Genomic DNA, 18,697 nt, shown 5'->3' on the forward strand with positions numbered 1-18,697 from the left:
TTATATTTTCTTTTCTGTATTTCATAAAGAAGATTAAACAACTATAAAATACAGTATTATGTAAATCTGCATAAATGCAAAACAACAAATATTACTGTGGTGTACAGATAATTATGATTTAAATGTTTTTTTTTTTGTTTTTTTTTTTGCTTAATTGTCCAAATATACCTCAAAATATTAAAACCAGTGATTTTTTGTTTTGTTTTCCTTTTCTTTTGAGTTTGTGGCTGGAATATGAACCCGGCGTGTTCTAAACACACTGAGATTCACCCACCTATATTTTTATATTTTTCATACATTTTTCAGTATCAGTCTCTTGCTAATAGTGCTTGACTAGTTGAGAACGACCCCACTTAGTTTCCATGGAAACCGAGCTGTCAAAAAAAAAAAGAAAAGAAAACGAAGCGAGAACTACAAATAGGCCCAGCTGGACTAGCGTAACTGTCACAGACAAAATATCTGTTTGAGACAAAATATCCCTTTACTGTTTTACACGCCTTGTGTCCAAATAAAACCGCCCAGAGAAACAATATCCGTTTTCTTGTCGATGAAGACAACGGACCTTCCAAAGCTAACAATAGGCTCTTTAGTACTACGTTTCCCGGCAGCCTCTACGCCGGCACGTCGTTGACGTCACAATAAGTATATATGGGTCCCGTGCGGCATTCCTTACTCTATTGTTACATTGTAACAAACCGGGGCAGAAGAGAGGCCCATAGGGTCCTCGGGCCGACAGATACTACACATCATTTTTTGTTTTTTCTTTCCTTCGAGGTGGAAATATAACGTTGCGATTTGTCTAAACATAGCGCAGAACACAACCACCTATCCGGAGGGGAAAAAACCCGAAGCTCGGCTCTATTTGGTCTTTTTGAATGCAGGCATTTTAAAGGATCACCTAGAGATTTTATCTGCATGTATTGGATGCATCTACGTCGGAATTTTACATTTTTAGTGAAAGAGGTTCTTGTCTGTCTTCGTCTGCCCCGTTTTTAATCTTTACAGAGCTTGATCGCAACGTTAAATGCTCGCATAGGCTTCTTGATACACAGACCCCCATTTATAGACCATGTCAAGACTAATATCCATTGTTTACGATGCTTAATTTTTCGTGAATAAACTGATATATTTCCTCATTGGTCTGGCCATTTCGATGGGCTGAAGTCGCTTTTGTCTGTCATTTTGTAACCTTGTGGAAGTCTAAAGCTGAAATAGGCTCCAAATCCCCCCCAAAAAGAGAACCATCCAAATAAAGGAAGCACGGAACGAGCGACAGCTTCGCCGGTTTAAAGGCTCTCTATTTCTGCCCAAGGTAAGTCTATGAGAAAGGTTTTGTGTTTCACTTTTGCCTGTCTTTCCCCTTGCAGCCAAGCCTACGAAGAAAAACGAGGAAAATGGGTTGATCATTGGACCGGTTGCAACACAGCATGCCATTTTCTGCTCTGTCATAAGACCCTCTGTCTGTCTTTTCCAGTAAAAAAAAAAAATATATAGGACAGATAATTATGTGATGTGTCATCCCAATCATATTGGGTCGCACTATGGCAAGTTGTTTTAATATCTAGGCCTATTCCTATAAACTATCTAGTGTCTATGTTTTACTAGCACTTAATATTTACTAGTACTGTTTCATTCTCTTTATCTGCCACTAGCATTAATCCAGGTCTGGAAACAATTTTTGCCATTGCGTTCCATAGAAAAATGTGGTTCAGATGTTAACTATTTATCCCAGACTAGTGATCTAATAGATTTGTTGCTGGTACCTATTCATTCGGTACTTATTTCTAAATTACTATTATCTGTACCAGATTTACTAGTAGGCTACTTATTTGTTTGACATGTTACTAGTACCTATTCCAATTGTTACTAGTGACATTTCTTATCTGACACTAGTTACAATTGCTTTTTGGCTATAGTCAACTTGTAGTAAGATGCAGAACTAGTATGATGCAGCTAGAATTGTGATACACACTACATGTCTAATAAATAGGTTCTACATGGAATGGATGCTGCTAACTATGTGGTTATGTGCGAGTACAATTAACATAATAAACTATATACTATACTACCACAGCCTGATGCAGTCATATTTTACAATACAGTGTTCATATTGCTGGACGTTTACATGTTTTGTAAATGCACATTATTGCTAAAATAATTAACTGTAGTAACATGGACAATATAGTGTAAAGTGTTATGTCATATAATAAATCTTCCACTTTCTGTACTGGTTGACCTCTTTAAAAAACCCAGCTGCTGAGTGTGCATGGAAGTGGTGCATGGATGCATTCACGGAATGGGAATAATTTTTGCATTTTAAGAAACTGCAACGTCACCTGCAGAGTTTGTGAGACGTGACGTTTATGTGTCATATGTCTAGGATGGGCTATTTTAGTGCAGACCAGTCAAACAGATTGGTGTGTAGTCGGTCCTGTAAGGTGATTATTCATGCTTTCTGTCCACCTCAAATAGGCCACAGGATGTGTGTTAGGAGCTCTTCAAACATATTTCAGCTTTGCAGTTGCATCCCTTCTTTTAAACGACCTGTGCTGCATTAAGAAACTAGTTAGATTGCCTAAACTGGCTTTTCCTTCCATTATTGGCATCATACTCCAATGCTATTGGAGATGAATTTTCTTTTCTGCTATTTTTCCAGAGATGGAGGAGCTTCCCTGGATGTATGGCATAGAAATTCTTACCGCATATCTCCCTGCGGACATCTCTGTGATATGCAAACTATGCATGCCTGTGCATGATGTCCGTTTGTCACGTATTCAATGTGCAATGTGCTACATACAGTTGCTGGATGAGGCCCATGTCTAGTGCTCCCATTTTTCTCCATGGTACAGTGGAGTGCTTTTAAAAGCCTCTTTCTGCTTGCCAATGATCATAATTCACAAATTGAGAACTAATTACTCCTTTACATTTAAAACTATGCACCGATATGAATATTTTGAACGATTCCGATAATTCTTTATATTTGAAAGCCAATAACCGATATATTGGCCGATAAATCCAAATCCAAATTTTTATATCATTTGAGAGCCTGATTACAAAAACACCATTAAAAGCCATGTCCCAAGCACACAATTATAATGTTCTTATTATCTTAAGTACCCTATATGACAGACTTGTGCTGTTTATGTTGCACTTAACTGTATTTTCCTTTTTTGAAGTGATTTCAATCATATTTCATGCAATTAAAAAAAAACGCTCAGTGCACATCTGAAGTGTCTCAGCTGAAGGAAATCCATTATTCATCGCTTTGATAAATCGGTTAAATTTTATTATCGGGCCGATAACGATAACATAAAAAATGAACATATATCGGCCAATACCAATATGGTGGCCGATATATCGTGCATCCTTATCTAAAACTGTGTTTTACAGTGATGTAACTTGGGTTAAGTGCCCATTTGTTCCAGTTTGTTGCATATCTGACTAGTTTTAATACCTGATGTAGAATCAATAGTAAATCTCAGGTTGCAAGATCAATGTTTTTCAAATGAAGATTATTAGATTATTATAGCCATCATTGTACCATCCTGCTCAGCCGTTTCTTTACCACTTATTCATTTAGGGTTTAAATGCATATAATCTACCTAAACATCTCAAGCAATTTGTGACTCAGGCAAATGGTGAATGACTCTTCTATGCAGGTTTGGTGCCATTGCAAAGCTTTCCTTTGTCACTGCCTGCCTGCATATGGTTATAATGCTTTACCCAATGTATATGTTAAAACATATGCTTTTAAGACACTGAGTGCACACGATGGTGTCTAATAGAAGTGATGTGCGAATAAGTTTGGCTTTGAGTCTGAAGAGAAATATTGGCATGCTTCATGGAATACACAATAATTGGCAGACGTACTGCATTATTTGCTAGCAGCTTACTTGTAGATCACCACAGATTTTCTGTGCATTTTACTGCATCACCACGGTAGCATTAATTATAAAAGGAACACATGAAAGGCAGGAAACTAGAAATGCTAAACGAGCAAAAAATGGGCTCGTTTAGCATTTCTTGTTTCTATGGATACGGTTCATTCATGAGCAGCGCACTGTGTGTCAAACACTGATGCATAAAGCAGCATATATTCAATCCTGTTGTTTGTTGCAGCTGTTTTTGATGTTTCAAGGTCTTAACGCATTTTTTTTTACCAGCGATAAGGTGGCAGATGTTGGCATGTACTTGATCCTGTATGTGAATTCAAGGCTGCCTGGCCTGATTATTAAATTACATTATAAAAATGAATAAGACATTAATATGCCCAAGCTGAGTCAGGCTAATGTTATTTCCTTCATAATCAGAGTGAATAAAACTAATCCAGTTTTTATGGATTTCACAAATCTGTGTGGGATTAAATCCATTAGGCTGTGAGTTTAATTGTCAGTCATAATTCTTAAGTCATCTTTTTTTTTTTCTCCCTTCACATGGAAAAAGCCGACCTTCCTTCAAAGCCACCGCCAAACTGTTCTCATTTAACCCAGTAAAAAGCCACTGACTGTTTAAAAATAGTGTTTAATCATGAAGAAAATCAGGCATGGAGCCGCTCAAAGCAGTTGTATTACACAGCTCCCTCGGGCTAAGGAGGTGGTCTGATCAAACGTCCCGACTCAGCCTTGTGTGACCTCACTGGTTTGACTGAACTGGTTTTGTTATCGTCTTGCAAAGGCTTGTTGTTTGTAAGGTTCTTACAAACGTGAAAGTGAAAAGACCCAAAACTTGGATGCAGTTTTTCCATGGCTATTGCTTTGAACCAGTTACCATGGTGATGTTTGCTGGCTTCATGATTTTTAAGCAGGACTTTCATACTGGATGGAGAAAGAGAATGCCAAGGATTAGGTAGCAAAAGAGGTGATATTACATAAGCTACTAGATTGTTGTATGTGGCCTTTTTTGGTTGCATTGTATTTTACTTGAAAACAGGGAACAATAGGTCATCATGGGTATCATAATATCAAATCACAGTACATTTCCTTTACTTCCAGTACTTTTGTATGTACATAACCTATTTTTCCCAATACTTGTTACATTTATTTAAAATAAATGTCTCTCTCCATACAATATATTTAATTTACAATTCCTAGCCCCTGGTCCCTTGTTGGAGGGTCTTCCTGCAACCATTTTCATTTCCTGCTGTTTGCTAAAAGTATCTTTAAAGGGTTCGTTCACCCAAAAAGGACATTTCTTACCCTCATGTCGTTCCAAACCCGGAAGACTTTCATTAATCTTCGGAACACAAATGAAGATCTTTGTAGGGAGTTTGGATGGAAGTGTGAACGCGCTTTGGAGATTAGTATTTTGCGCAAACAAAGCACTCATGAAATTGAGGTTAAACCACTGGAGTCACATAGATTACTTTAATGATGTCTTTACTGCCTTTCTGTGGCTTGAAAGTGGTCGTTGCGTTTCTTTCAATGGGGGGACAGGAAGCTCTCAGATTTCATTAAAAAGATCTTCATTTGTGTTCCGAAGATGAACGAAAGTCATACAGGTTTGGAACGACATAAGGGTGAGTAATTAATGACATCATTTACATTTTTGGGTCAACTAACACTTTAATAAGTATTTATCCTTGTCTAAAACAGTTTCTGGTATTTTCCCTAGATATAATGTAATGAATGAATGGTCAAACTCTTCTCCTATTATCTTTTCAATTTCAGCCACTACTTCTTGGCAAATTGTGCCAAATGTATTTTAGGCAGTCCCAAAAACTATGAAAATGATTAGCCATTGAGTTTACACTTTGTTTGGGAGTTATTAAGAATCTTACTAAATTCTTCCATCCTCCAAGATCTTGAGTTTGTAGGATTTGCCTGTATCACTCATAAATCTGTCCAGTTTTCCTCTGTTATTTGAGAATCTTTTGAATCTTTTCCCCATTTTTGTTTAATGTATTTTGATGAATGGTTCTTGTATACATCCATAGACGCTTGTATACATCCATATAATCTTGAAACCAGTTTTTTGAAAATATAAAATTATAATCTTCCGTCACTATACTTTTAACTTTTTTGTTAAAATAATCTCTAACTTGCAGTTATCTATAGAAATCCTGCTTTTCTAGTCCAAATGTGTCTAAAATTACCGGATAATCTGTTGTTTTCCATTGGAGATGACCTAACAGTAAGATGCACTGCCTCTCCAAACCCACTGTTTAAATCTTTCGTTGCAATTTTATGTGTTATATTTGGTCGCTATGACCTCCAGAATGAGGTATTTTTATTCAGCATTGCAGCTGTTGATTAATCTGTTACTGGCCAAGTTTCACAAAGTTTTTGTGACCTTTTAATAATTTAAATATAAAAAAAAAATTATACACTTTTTGAAGAATTACAGTTTTGCTTAATTTTTTTTTATAGTTATTAAAAGTTATTATGAAAAGTTATTATAGAATTATGAAAAAAAACTAAAAACTGTTTATATATATATTATTTATAATATTTATATTTTATATTACAATATTAGCTTTTAAGATATTCACCAAATTGATTCACAGAAAATTGTTCCTTGACAGGACTGTGTAGATTTTCAAACAGAAATTCGATTTTTTTTTAGATTTGTTATTAGATATATTAGAAATTATATATAATCCATCCAGTATTTTAGAATTTATATGAGAAATGCTTTTATACATTTCCTACTCTTTTGTCATGGTTGTTCATGTTTGAATTTAGCTAGCAATAGTCTGTCAGTCTGTCTGACAAAGCTTGTACCTTTCTGCAATGCCTCCAGACGCAGTGTTTCCATGGAGACAGTGTCATCTCGCGGCCTGAAGCGCAGATTTGAGGAGGTGGACAGCGGCTCGCCGTGTTCCACACCCAAAGATTCAGATGATGACATCTCCAGCAGTGACAGCGCTGATAGCTGCGACAGTCTCAATGCTCCCTCCAGCTCTCTTACACGTAAGAACACTCAAGTTAGTCTTATGACTTCAATATTATAGCAACATCCTGGCTATAAGTTGTGAAAGAGCTCAAACAATTTCCATGTGTTTTGTTTTGTTCTTCGCCCCTGAGCTACTTTCAGACACCATTTGCACTATTGCAGTATTCGCAAATCAGAACCATTTCAATGAAAAAGCTTTTGCATTTACTTTGTTTAACACATAGGTACTCTATTCAGGAATATACTTTTAAAAGGGTCAAGAACTGCTTAAAAAAAAAATATATATATATATATTTTAAATGATTTTTACATTTAAAAACAAAAAATCCAAATTTAGTAGTGATATGCTATTTTCTATCCTGTTTTTGGCCCTCTCTTTGAAACACTCAGTTAAGAAAGGCGTGCCACATTCGAGACTTGGAAGTAAACGGCCACTGCTATTATTGGGTAACTGTTTTGCATATTAAAATCATTTTCAATGTCCCCGCCATTACATTTGGGGAAATGTTTTCCAATGTTGTAAAATATCTTGTTACATAGTTACCAACAATGTGAAACATTTATGCGTATTACATGTGCTTTATAAGTTGTGGCAAATAAAGTTCAAGTACATGGAGGTACAACAGTTATAATTGACAAATGATAGCTTACAGTGTTTCGTGTAAATGAAATTATGAATGAATGTACCATCGTTTATAGTCTATTCATCGTCCATCCGTTTTGTTAAAGGGAAAAACGTATAAAATGTCATATGCAATGTCATGTTTTAATAATATGAAACGTGTTGTAATGTCTTACTGATGAGAAAACCGAAGATGCTGCACACTGAAGCTTTTATTCAGGATTACAGCGAATGGCTTTGATCAAAATAATAACAAAAGCAGCGTTCTCTACGTGCTTTCTTCTTTATCCGATAAGCCAACACATGAACCCCATAAATGCCAAAGAAAAGGAAAGGACAGCAAATCACAACTATTCACAGTTTGACTGCAGCGCCACAGTATAAATACTCGGTACATATCATATCATGGTAAAAACATTGTTACAAACACTTGTGTGTTGCGACATTGCCGTCCTATCCAATCCAAGATAGTTGGCACTGCATTATCTTTTATTTTTAGTCTCTCTGAAAAGTCTGCGCCGAACAGTCTTGTTTAAAAACAAATTAGAAGTAAAATGAAGCGAACAAATGAACATTGTCTTACTGACACAATCTGGAACTTCGTTAAAAATAAAGTTCATCCACGCTTTCTTAATGTAACTGAGCAATGCAAAACGTCTTGTAATCCTCAGAGGCATCTCTATCGTTTTGTTGCTGTTTGCGTCTCTCATATTAACTAGGCCTACTACCTGATATGCGCTAATCAGTTGGTGGCAATAATGTATAAGTAGGTGTTGATGTTCTTCTGCAGAGGTGGTCTTTTGTTGCACTATGATGTAATAATGCGACAAAATCTGTCATTTTGGCAGCTTGGTTTCAATAAAAACTGTTTTTGGATTAACAAGGAAGTTTTGAATTCTGAAACTTACAGGATATTTTTATAGTACAATGACCTCTTAAATGTCAAAAGATCAAGGAAAATTGTATTTCTTAATTCATGACCCTTTTAAGGCCACCTTTGGATTCCGATATATCCTCTATATTCCGTTTCAGGAATATGTCCTACTTGGGTAAATAACATTGTTCCTAAAGCAGCAAGCCTTGAGATGAAAACTTGTTGAACACCATTTTGGCATTAAACACAATATTGTCATTTAAGGAGGCGTAGGTTGAGTACCAAAGCTATATATAAACCGTAACATTATTGTTTACACTTTCTCTTTATTTTGTTTCTGTAGCCCCCTCCATTCTCAGAAGACACAAGGTGTCTTTAGGTCGTAAGCAGGTACGCTTTGATGCGGTGACGGTCTACTACTTCTCTAGAAGGCAGGGCTTCACTAGTGTGCCCAGTCAGGGTGGCAGCTCCCTGGGCATGGCGCGCCATCACTGCGCTATACGACATTACACCCTTGGCGAGTTTGCACGAGAACAAGAGAGCAGCCACAAGCATGTGCTGCGTCAACACTTACGCCAAGAAAAGCTCAATGCTCGCAAGTTAAAGGTTAGTTGTGTGTGGTTGTAGCTCCTGTTGCTCATACACGATTCTGCTTTTGCAGTAGGGCTGCTATTTTGTTTTGATTTTAAGAACTCTTTTACCTGACTTTTCCCAGCTGACACGGAATGGAACTGTAGATTGCCCTGAAGCGGAGTTGCTTACCCTGGACGACATATCCGATGAGGATCTGGACGTTGAGAGCGTGGAGGTGGACGATTGCTTCTTCCTGCAGCCTCTTCCTACCAAGCGGCGCCGGGCACTATTGAGGGCCTCAGGTATTGCCCGTATAGATGCCAGAGAAAAGGCTGATCTGCGTGCCATACGTTTGTCCCGGGAGGAGTGTGGTTGTGACTGCCGCTTCTACTGTGACCCTCGGCACTGCGGCTGCAGCCAGGCTGGAATTAAGTGCCAGGTAGGGCACTTGGTAGTCTCGAAAGTACTTTTTACTACTAAATAGTGTCCACTTAGCCCACGGGTGTCCCTTCCTGCTCAAGTAGGATCACCCTACTGCAGAATTTAGCTCCAGCACAACTGCCTGAAAGTTTCTAGTGAGCTTTAAGACTTGAGTAACTGGTTCAGGTGTGTTTAATTGGGGCTGGAGCTAAACTCTGCTGGAAGGTGCCCCTCTAGAGGCAGGATTGGAAACCTGTGATTTGGACTATTAGTCTATTCAAGTAAAAGGCTAACATTTAATATCAGAAAAAAAATCATGCTCTTTCTCCTGTACCTTGTTCCAAAGGTGGATCGGATGTCCTTCCCATGCGGCTGCACCCGTGATGGTTGTGGTAACACTGCCGGCCGCATTGAGTTCAACCCTCTTCGTGTGCGTACTCATTATCTCCACACTGTCATGAAACTTGACCTGGAAAAGAGAATCCTGTTAGGTGTTAGGTCTGGAGAGGACTGTGGGGAAGAGACAGAGTTAGTCTCCTCGCCCTCTCTGTCTCTTTCTCCCTTGGACTCGGATGTGGAAAGCCAAAGTGTTCAGGAGCTGCAAGAGGAGCAGTGCGACAGCCTGGAGCGTGAGAACGAAACGGCCGTGCTTCACCTACAAAGTGCAGAGGAACGAGAAAGGAGACTGGAACAAGAGGAGCAGCAGGTCGAGGAAGAGCAGAATGCCGACCCAACCCTTTGCCTCCTGCAGGGTGCCCTGTCCAGCCAGGCTGGGATGGAGGGCATGGAAGGTGTTGAGGGAGTCCTTCTAGAGGGGCCTTTTCCTGAAGGTGCCACCCTGCTGTGTATTACAGAGAACCATCCAGATGAACAGACCCAGCAGAGGCTGCTCAAAGACCCTTCTTCTGTCCTCTACTATCAGGTAGGCCACGTAGAGACGGCAGCCTTTGAGACGCTCCCAGCAAAAGTAGAGGAGGCGGTGAGTGGAGGTGATGATCCAGAGACGAAGAGCGTTCGGCAAAAACAAGAAACCTGCGGGCAGGATTCGGCCAAGAGCTTGTCTGTCGAAGTACCTCCACCTTTCGAGGATGGTGGCGAAGAACATCTTTGTCCAGAACAGGCCTCAAATGACGGGGAATGCCTCGAGACGTGCCTGGCACTGGATGAAAAGGCAGTACAACTTCCTCCAGAAGTGTAGAGCCCATCACCTCTGCAGATGTTTTGCACAAGTTAGTAATTAAATTCAAAGAGAGCCTACTCCACACAGTGCGATATCTTACAATTCTGCATAATGTTATTCAATGTTAATGAAACAAGTTACCTTCATGGGTTTGTATCCATTTTAGCTGGAGATAAGCATGTACTGTGTTTGAAGTAGGTTGTCTGTGGTAAAAATGAGTAATTAAAAAGAAAAAAATAGAATAATTTATTTAAGAAAAAATGAAAAAAAGAAACTCAAGAAGAGCAGAGATCCTGATCTGACAAGTGTTGTTTTTTCCAATATGGTATCGGTTCAAAACTTGATACTGGTGGGGAAATGTGGCCTTTATGTCGAGGAGCAAGCATTTTCAGGATTATCCAGCGGCTTCTTATGGCCTTCTAGTTTGTATAGTTTCCAATAGTGCACCCCGACAACTAATTGGCACTGACCAGAGGGTATATTCTAACGCTAAGTTCACGTTTCGTCAGAATTACCGCAGTTATGAGATGACAACTCTGAGCCGTTCATATACTCTGCCTCAGTTCTATAGCAATGCTCATAACGCCGAAATGTATCCATGCGCAGCTTTGTTGCTTATGACAGAAAAATACTATCTCTTCATTAACTTGGAATGGAATGGAGTTTTAATCAAATTCAGAGGTTCCAACCTCAGAATTACACAAGTTCCCAAAGTTCCTGATTAAAACAATGGGTTTTAATCCTCAGAATTCTGTAATTATGGTAATTCTGCCAGGGCGTGAATGCAACATTAGTAATATGCATATGGCTAATGCTAACGCAGTGCTAATGCTAAGAGAAGGGGTTGCTAATTTTTGATGAGGCTGCTGTTTGTAGCATCCTTCCTGTGAATAGACCCAACAATCCTGGAAATACTTGGTTTTCATGTACTGTACAAGTGTTTTGCTAAGAGCTAGCATGAAGATGAGTGAAAAAGCTGCTTGTTCTCTGTATGCACGTTGAAAACTTGATTCGTTTGAACTTGCTGAAGGGGATCAGGAGGATAAATGAATGTGCAAGCCATTTGCACAGCAGTTCTTTACTGATTTATCGTAGTCTTGACCTTACACCGTTTGAAGCTGTAGCCTATCGTCCCAGTTCGTGGACATTTATTTATTTACCACCGCTTTGTATTGTGAGGGCGAGGACAATGTGGTTAATGTTTGAGTACTGTCACTTACAATTAATTTTTTTTTTTTTTTTTTTTTTTTTTTCAGGAGTGAATGAGATCGTACACATTTATTGCACATCAAGCCTTTAAAGATTACAGAAGAGATTCTAGCTGTAATTTTACTTCAGGTAGAAAGTAAAAATAATGAGTTATATGTATGGGTGAATATCATAAAAACATGTCCAGGTCACATTTTACTCGAAAATCTAAATAATAAATAAAAACAAGACATTTTACATAACTAAAATGAAGCCTTTTTTAGAACCATAAAGATTTTTTGGTGACTTTTCCACAACAGTTCAGCACATTTTACCTCCAAATTCCATTACTGTAGTGCATCCACGTTTTATTTTTATTTTGTACATTTTATTTCTCTTAATGGTGAATCTCATACTTTAATATACTAATCTCATTACTTTACTTTACAGTAATGAGAAGTTTGAGTACAAATGTGATTAACTGACAATGACACAACGCCGAAAAATCTTAATGGTCTTAAAATTGGCTTTACTTTCTATTTTTAAAATGTAATTGCTTATTTTCTTTTGTGCTGAAATATGACTCATGACATGTTGTGTTCAACCTTTAAACCAAGTACTTAAAATCTAAGATCATCTTATACATCATGTAAACCTTTATGTATTGTATGACAAGTCAAGGAAGACTTTGAGGTCAATACTGTAATGTTGACTTACACATGTGACTTAGTTTGTCACACTAGGCCACAGTTTTATATAGTCCTGGTATTTAAGCAACATTACAAGTTAGACTGATTATACTTTTCTGTCAACAGTGCACATCATTTTAAATGTCCAAACCCTCATTTTAACCGTGTGAAGACCATCCTCCTCGTCATTTTTACCCTTGCTGTTCTTCCCTTTTGCATTTTTAGTCTCCATCCTCCCACATACCTCTTGTTTTAGAATAATAATGTTGATGAAGATTTTTCCTAGATGCTTTCTGTTATAGTTGTTTTAGTTCACTCCTGTTTAATGATAGTTAAAGACAAAGTAATAATTTGAATGGTTATATGAAAAGAAAAAATGGTGTCTTCAAATAGTATAATGAGTTCTGTGATGTTGCTAAATTATTTAAAGAAACCCAAGAAAATGGTCATTTTGCCGCGTGTATGTGTTTGTATGTGTGCCAGAAAGATTCTTGCTGATTTGTGCGATGAACCAATGTTTGTGAGTGTAGAATGGGTTCTTCATATTTCAAAAGGTGCTCTTATTTTAGTTGCCTCACATTCATATTAACACTAGCCTATATGTAGAGAGAGAAAAAAAGAAATGTTAAAAATCCACACATTGTTGGTTGTAAATGCAAATGTTGCTGTTATCTCTCTGCTTCTGATTTACTCATCCTTACATGTAAGGTTAAGGAGATGCTTCATTATGAGATTACATTAGCAAAAAAAAAAAAAAAAAAAATGGAGCATGTGAGGATAATAATGAATTTGTTAGCATGGTTGCTCCCTCATATGACTTAGCATTGTAAAGCTCCAAGCATTAAGCTTGATTCAAACCTAAACCTGCAATAATTATGAGTTTTGCAAATGACCAATCAAACAAGAAGGATTTTTGTTTTGTTTTATACTGTTGCTGTGTTTATAAAATGTGTTTTTCTTACTTTGTTTTTGCCTCGTTGTATGTTAGCATGTCTTTTCGTCTCAGTTTGCTGAATTATCTTAATGTACTGGCTCTCTGTGTTTGCCAACACACATTCCTGCACTCAAATGAGTTTTGTCTGTAGTGTCTGAACTAGAAACTGACGTATCCTTAAAAATGGTGGCCTATAAGGGCCTGCTATTGACCAAAACATGGTAGATGGAAGTCAGTCTTCTTTTTTGTTCATGTTTTTGACATATGAACATCCGCCAGTCCAGTGGTCTAAAACCTAATGGCTTTAAAAAGGAGGTTTGAACGTTGCACATGCTAATGTACCTGTAACTAAAATGCTAAGCATCTTTTTTTTTGTTAGATATATTTTTTGTTTTCCTCCTTTTTTAAGTACTCAGATTAGAGACCACTACAGTAACTGAAAACTAACTTACATTATGATTGTGTGTATGTGTGTGTGTGTGTGTTAGAGGTGCTTTATTAATAAGGCTGAATGGATTTGAATTCTACACTGTAAGAGTGACTTACGCTAACTGTTGCCTACAGAGGAGACAAAACATACAAAGTTTTATATGAAAATGTGAGTGAAATAAAATCTAAAATGAAAAAAACAACTGTGGTCCATCTTCAATGTGAGAGCTTATTGAGTTCCGTGAAATCTAAATTATAAGTAATTATGGGGGTATCACAGCATCTTGCGTTCTCAAGTCAAGTCACATTTATTTAGCGCTTTTTACAATATTGTTTCAAAGCAGCTTTACAGAGATAACAGGAAAATAATGCAAAAAAAGTTTGTTTCCAGAAGTAAATAGCGTCACAGTCCAGCTTAAGTAAGTCCAGTGATGTTTCGTTTTTGTTTAAAAAAAGTTATTAATTTAGTTCATTTATAGGCTATATCCTATAAACCGCTCTGGAGAAAACCGTGATGTCATCGTCCAGCTCAGTTCAGTTCTTGTATAATAGTGTCAATGCAGGCAGATCAACATTATTGTTGAATATTAAATGTTAATAATGTTACATGTAATGTCCCTAACTAAGCAAGCCAAGCCAATGGCAACAAAGGTGGGAAAAGGCGACCTTTCTACAATAATGCAGTATCAATACGAACTGATAACAAAACTGACAATGTGCCCCAGTTTGTGTTTCACATAGGCTACACCACAGTACGGTAGGCTATAATGATTTTTAATAATTTTGAGGCAATTAAATAAAAAATATTAGTGAAAACAATATTCAACATATTTTGATCGCAAATCTGATTCAAGTTCTACTTACACATTTTGAGTGACAATGATTTGAGGGAACGAGTTTCTTCAGATGTTTTTGGGATCATAAAGCTTTCCGTTCCACTAGAGGGCGACACTGTCCCATGAATGGAGCAAATCTGAGCAAGATCCAGGCAAAATGTTTAGTTAGCGGGCTTCCATCCAGGGAAAACCTGCCGTTTTTTCTCTCTTTCTCAGACATAAACCTTATTCTGCATGAGGGGGTGAAATTGTCTATCTTGTTCACTGTTTGCCCTTGATCTTTGCTACTGAACCAAAAATAATCCACAGTAGATATGGAAAATGTATTTGCAGATTAACTGCAGGCCTATTTTATATGCAGTAGGCCTAGCCTATAGGGGTGAATTTACTTTTTCCTGTGATCTCAAATGCAAAAACGGTCCCAATTATATAGCCCAGCCTTTAAATGGTCATAAATGTAATTCCAACACCTTATTGTTTGCAGTCATCTTCAGTTTATTCACACCCTAGATGCCGACTGTAAAATCAGCCCGTCTTTCAGTTCAGCTTTCTCACTTTCAGTCGTTTATCACGTTAACGTTCACACATAACTGTTTTTGGTTAGAGAATGTGAGTAACGATGATAACATCACTGACATGCTGTGAAACCATACAGGGCTTTCTATAAACACATGAACGTCTCCAATGTTCCACACAGTCATTCAGAATGAAAGAGGACGGGATGGCCTGAGGAAAGTTCCTGACATCCTGTTGAAGAATTGCATCTGGGGAAAGACCAGGGCTGCATTTCCCAAAATTTTTGTAAGCCTAAGTAGATCATAGAATCATCACCATCAATGGTCTCTACAATCAACTTAGCTCACGGTGCTTTGAGAAATGCAGCCCAGGTTTATGTTCAACGTGCCTTGTTGCACAATGTGCACATTTAATTTTATAATTAAATTTTAGCAAAGGGAGTCATTAAGCCAGTGTCCGTAATCATACAAATTTTATTTATGTCTGTATTTTAGCTGCTTTGAGAACCGCTAATAAAATTGCAACCATCTTTTCAACATCACTTCATGCCTTGCCTAGAGAACAATGAAATTTTCCTGTATCCCCTGAATGGGAGGAAACAGGTGGGTACAGTGACCAAATGCCTCTTTGTCTGCATTCTCTTCCTGTATGCTTTAGCAGTGGAAAACATTGTCACACAAAGCCTAAAATGTTGCTAAAATGTTGTGATGTCCCCAGCTACTGATAGGCCTGTTTGCTTTTCACTTTTGATTTAGTTGGATTTTGTCAAAACATCTGTATTTGAATGACACATACATCTATGTATTAAACACTGGGTTTGAAAAAGTTGTCCGCTCAATTGTGCTCTTTCTTGCAAAAAAATTATATCTATGAAAATGTTCCGTCAGGATTCAGGCCCTATCATTGCACAGAAAGTATGCTCATTAAATTTACAAATGACTTCTGTCATTTATCTTTATATTAAGATAATTCTAGCTTCTGACCAAGGCTGTATCTCAATACTAGTTTTGCTTGATCTTAGTGCTGCGTTCGTCACTATAGATTGCGACATACTCTTAGATCGATTGCAAAATTAGACTGGTATTTAGGGACAGGCATTAATGTGGTTTAGATTGTCTCCGTTACCATTTTGTTTATTTAAACAGGGAATTATCCAAGTTAACATCAGTAAATTGTGGAGTGCCACAGGGGTCTGTTTTAGGCCCTCTGCTATTTTCAACATAATCACTTTAAAAAATAAAAATAAAAACACATGCTGGTAATATTATTGAAAACATGGAATTACTTTCCATTGATATGCTAATGCAACTTAGTTATATATTTCATCATGACCAGATGAAATCTCCAAATTATCCAAGTTGACAGAATATGATGTAAAATATTGGATGACCAGTAATTTTCTTCTATTAAATTCGTATAAGACTGAGGTATTACTTATGGGACCTGTACACGTAATCTCTTTGAATACAATTTGTATTTAAAAGGATGTACTGTTACGTCATCCTGTACAGTTATAGGTGTTATATTAAACAGCAACCTGTCTTTCGAAAATTATATTTCATATGTTACAAAAACAGCCTTCTTCCACCTCCAAAACATTGCTAAGCTATGGAACATGATATCTGTTTCTGATGCAGAAAAGCTAGTTCATGCATTCATGACCTCTAGATTTGATTACTGTAATACATTAGGTGGTTGTCCTGCATCCTCAATACACAGTTAGTCCAAAATGCTGCTGCTCTAACCAAGAAAATATGATCATATAACCCCAATTTTATCATCTCTACACTGGTGACCTATTAAGTTCTGTATTGATAACAAAGTATCGCTACTAACCTATAAGGCCCTAAATGGTTCAGCTCCTGTGTATTTAACCAATCTTCTATCACCCTACAATCCATCAAGCTCTTTAGGTCACAAAACTCTGGACATTTGGTAGTACTGTATTGTCTTAGAAGAACTATACATTTATGTCATATGGACAATCCTTTGACACAGTCACCTCTGATAATAGATTACTCTAAATTGTAAAGTAGAAACATGCATTTTCTGTAAAGCTGCTTTGAAATTATATGTGCAGTGAAAGGCGCTATAGGCCTACAAATAAATGTGAAGTGAACCGAGTTTCATTCTGAAGGAATACAAGGAAATTCTTGTCCATGCTTTTTGAAGCTTTTTTCGATCAATTTAAGTTATAAAATATACATATTTTAATGCATGCATGACACATGTCAGCATTACAGGATCTGAGCAATAACCAGGACGCATTAAGGGAGATTTGTCAGTCATCCATCACTTCCTGTCTCGCCTTTGCCATTGTGTCGTGCTTCCAAAAGCCGGAAGAGCCAAAGGAATGCAGATAGTGTAAGAACCAATGATTTTGCAATACAATGTAATGTAAGGAAATGCCAAAGTGTTGACATGTATTTGCTGAATAACAAGACAGTCCTTGTCTGATCACATTTACAGAAAAAAGAAAAAGAAAAAAGGATTTAAAATTTTTAAGTTCCTTTTGCTGTTTTTTTATTATTATTATAATTAGATTTTTTTATGGTTTTGTTGTCTGTGACATTACTGTTCGTCTTTGTTCGTCTTACTGTTCGTCGTGCCTTTTAAACTGAGTCATTTTCTATTGACTTGGTTAAAAAGATCACTAAGTTTAAGTTTCCAGTGACAGTTAATTTGTCTATCCACACTGAAAGAGAAAATACAATGCAAACTGAAACAAAAACGCAAATCATTAGAGTTTTGTTTAGTGGTTAATATAAAGTTATGTGGAACATTTTGAACCTATGACATTTCACTGTGGGCGGGGCATCCCACCGCAACGCCATAGAGAAAGTGTTTGACAAACTGTCATTCAACCAAGGGGGGCAGTGTTTCAGAAAACATTGAAGCTTCCCGGGCGCCGCCATTGATTAGCATTCCATTGACTCCCATTCATTTTGGCGTCACTTTGACAGAGATTAACTTTACATCTGAGGTGTTTAAAGACTCCATTTGTCCATTATTTATTTCTAAAGAAACACGAAAATGTATAAAAGGCTCCATTACCTTGTATCTTACGTTATGGCCCCGTAGATGCAGTTTTTGTAAAAATAGGCTAAAGATTGCGTCATAACCACGCGACTCTCTGTCGCACAGTAGAGAGATTACCGTATGGACAGGAGGAGAAGCTCGCGGGCAATCGGGGGACGTGGAGGAAAAATGACAAAGTAATTAAACAAAATACTGCTCCTAGCTCATGGACACCTCCTACTCACACTCTCCGTCTCTGCAAGTTTCGGAAGGGAATGATTTAGATTTCTCTTGGCACAGCTACTAGAAGACAGACGGGTTGCTCACGTCACATCTACGTCGTCAAGCTCAGTTTGAGTCTGCGCAGTACGGTCAGCCATCAGGAAGTGAGAGCTTAATTGACTTCACTTTTCTCCGTTGAAACCTATGGGGTCGCTGTGTGCAGTTTATATACTGTCTATGCATTCAACTGACTGACTAAAATGATTACCAACTCGTCATGAAATCTCATTTAAAATGAAGAGCGG

General features: G+C 37.5%; 1 protein-coding gene across 1 annotated transcript; it reads left to right on the forward strand.

The window, feature by feature from the left end:
• The first annotated feature begins 201 nt into the window (after positions 1-201).
• csrnp2 (cysteine-serine-rich nuclear protein 2) lies at positions 202-13,398 on the forward strand. Its single transcript, XM_082146216.1, has 5 exons — positions 202-1,312; positions 6,739-6,908; positions 8,731-8,993; positions 9,103-9,399; positions 9,727-13,398. The coding sequence occupies exons 2-5, from the start codon at positions 6,752-6,754 to the stop codon at positions 10,576-10,578; spliced, it is 1,569 nt and encodes a 522-aa protein (XP_082002342.1). The 5' UTR covers positions 202-1,312; positions 6,739-6,751; the 3' UTR covers positions 10,579-13,398.
• Positions 13,399-18,697: the final 5,299 nt, after the last annotated feature.

Source organism: Leuciscus leuciscus (genome assembly GCF_965113295.1).
Source record: "Leuciscus leuciscus genome assembly, chromosome: 18".
Taxonomy (NCBI): domain Eukaryota; kingdom Metazoa; phylum Chordata; class Actinopteri; order Cypriniformes; family Leuciscidae; genus Leuciscus; species Leuciscus leuciscus.

Coding starts and splice junctions, on each gene's coding strand:
- csrnp2 (XM_082146216.1), top strand. CDS start 6,752: ATGGAGACAGTGTCATCTCGCGGCCTGAAGCGCAGATTTGAGGAGGTG. Junction 6,909..8,730: donor TCCCTCCAGCTCTCTTACAC/GTAAGAACACTC, acceptor TTGTTTCTGTAG/CCCCCTCCATTCTCAGAAGA. Junction 8,994..9,102: donor TCAATGCTCGCAAGTTAAAG/GTTAGTTGTGTG, acceptor GACTTTTCCCAG/CTGACACGGAATGGAACTGT.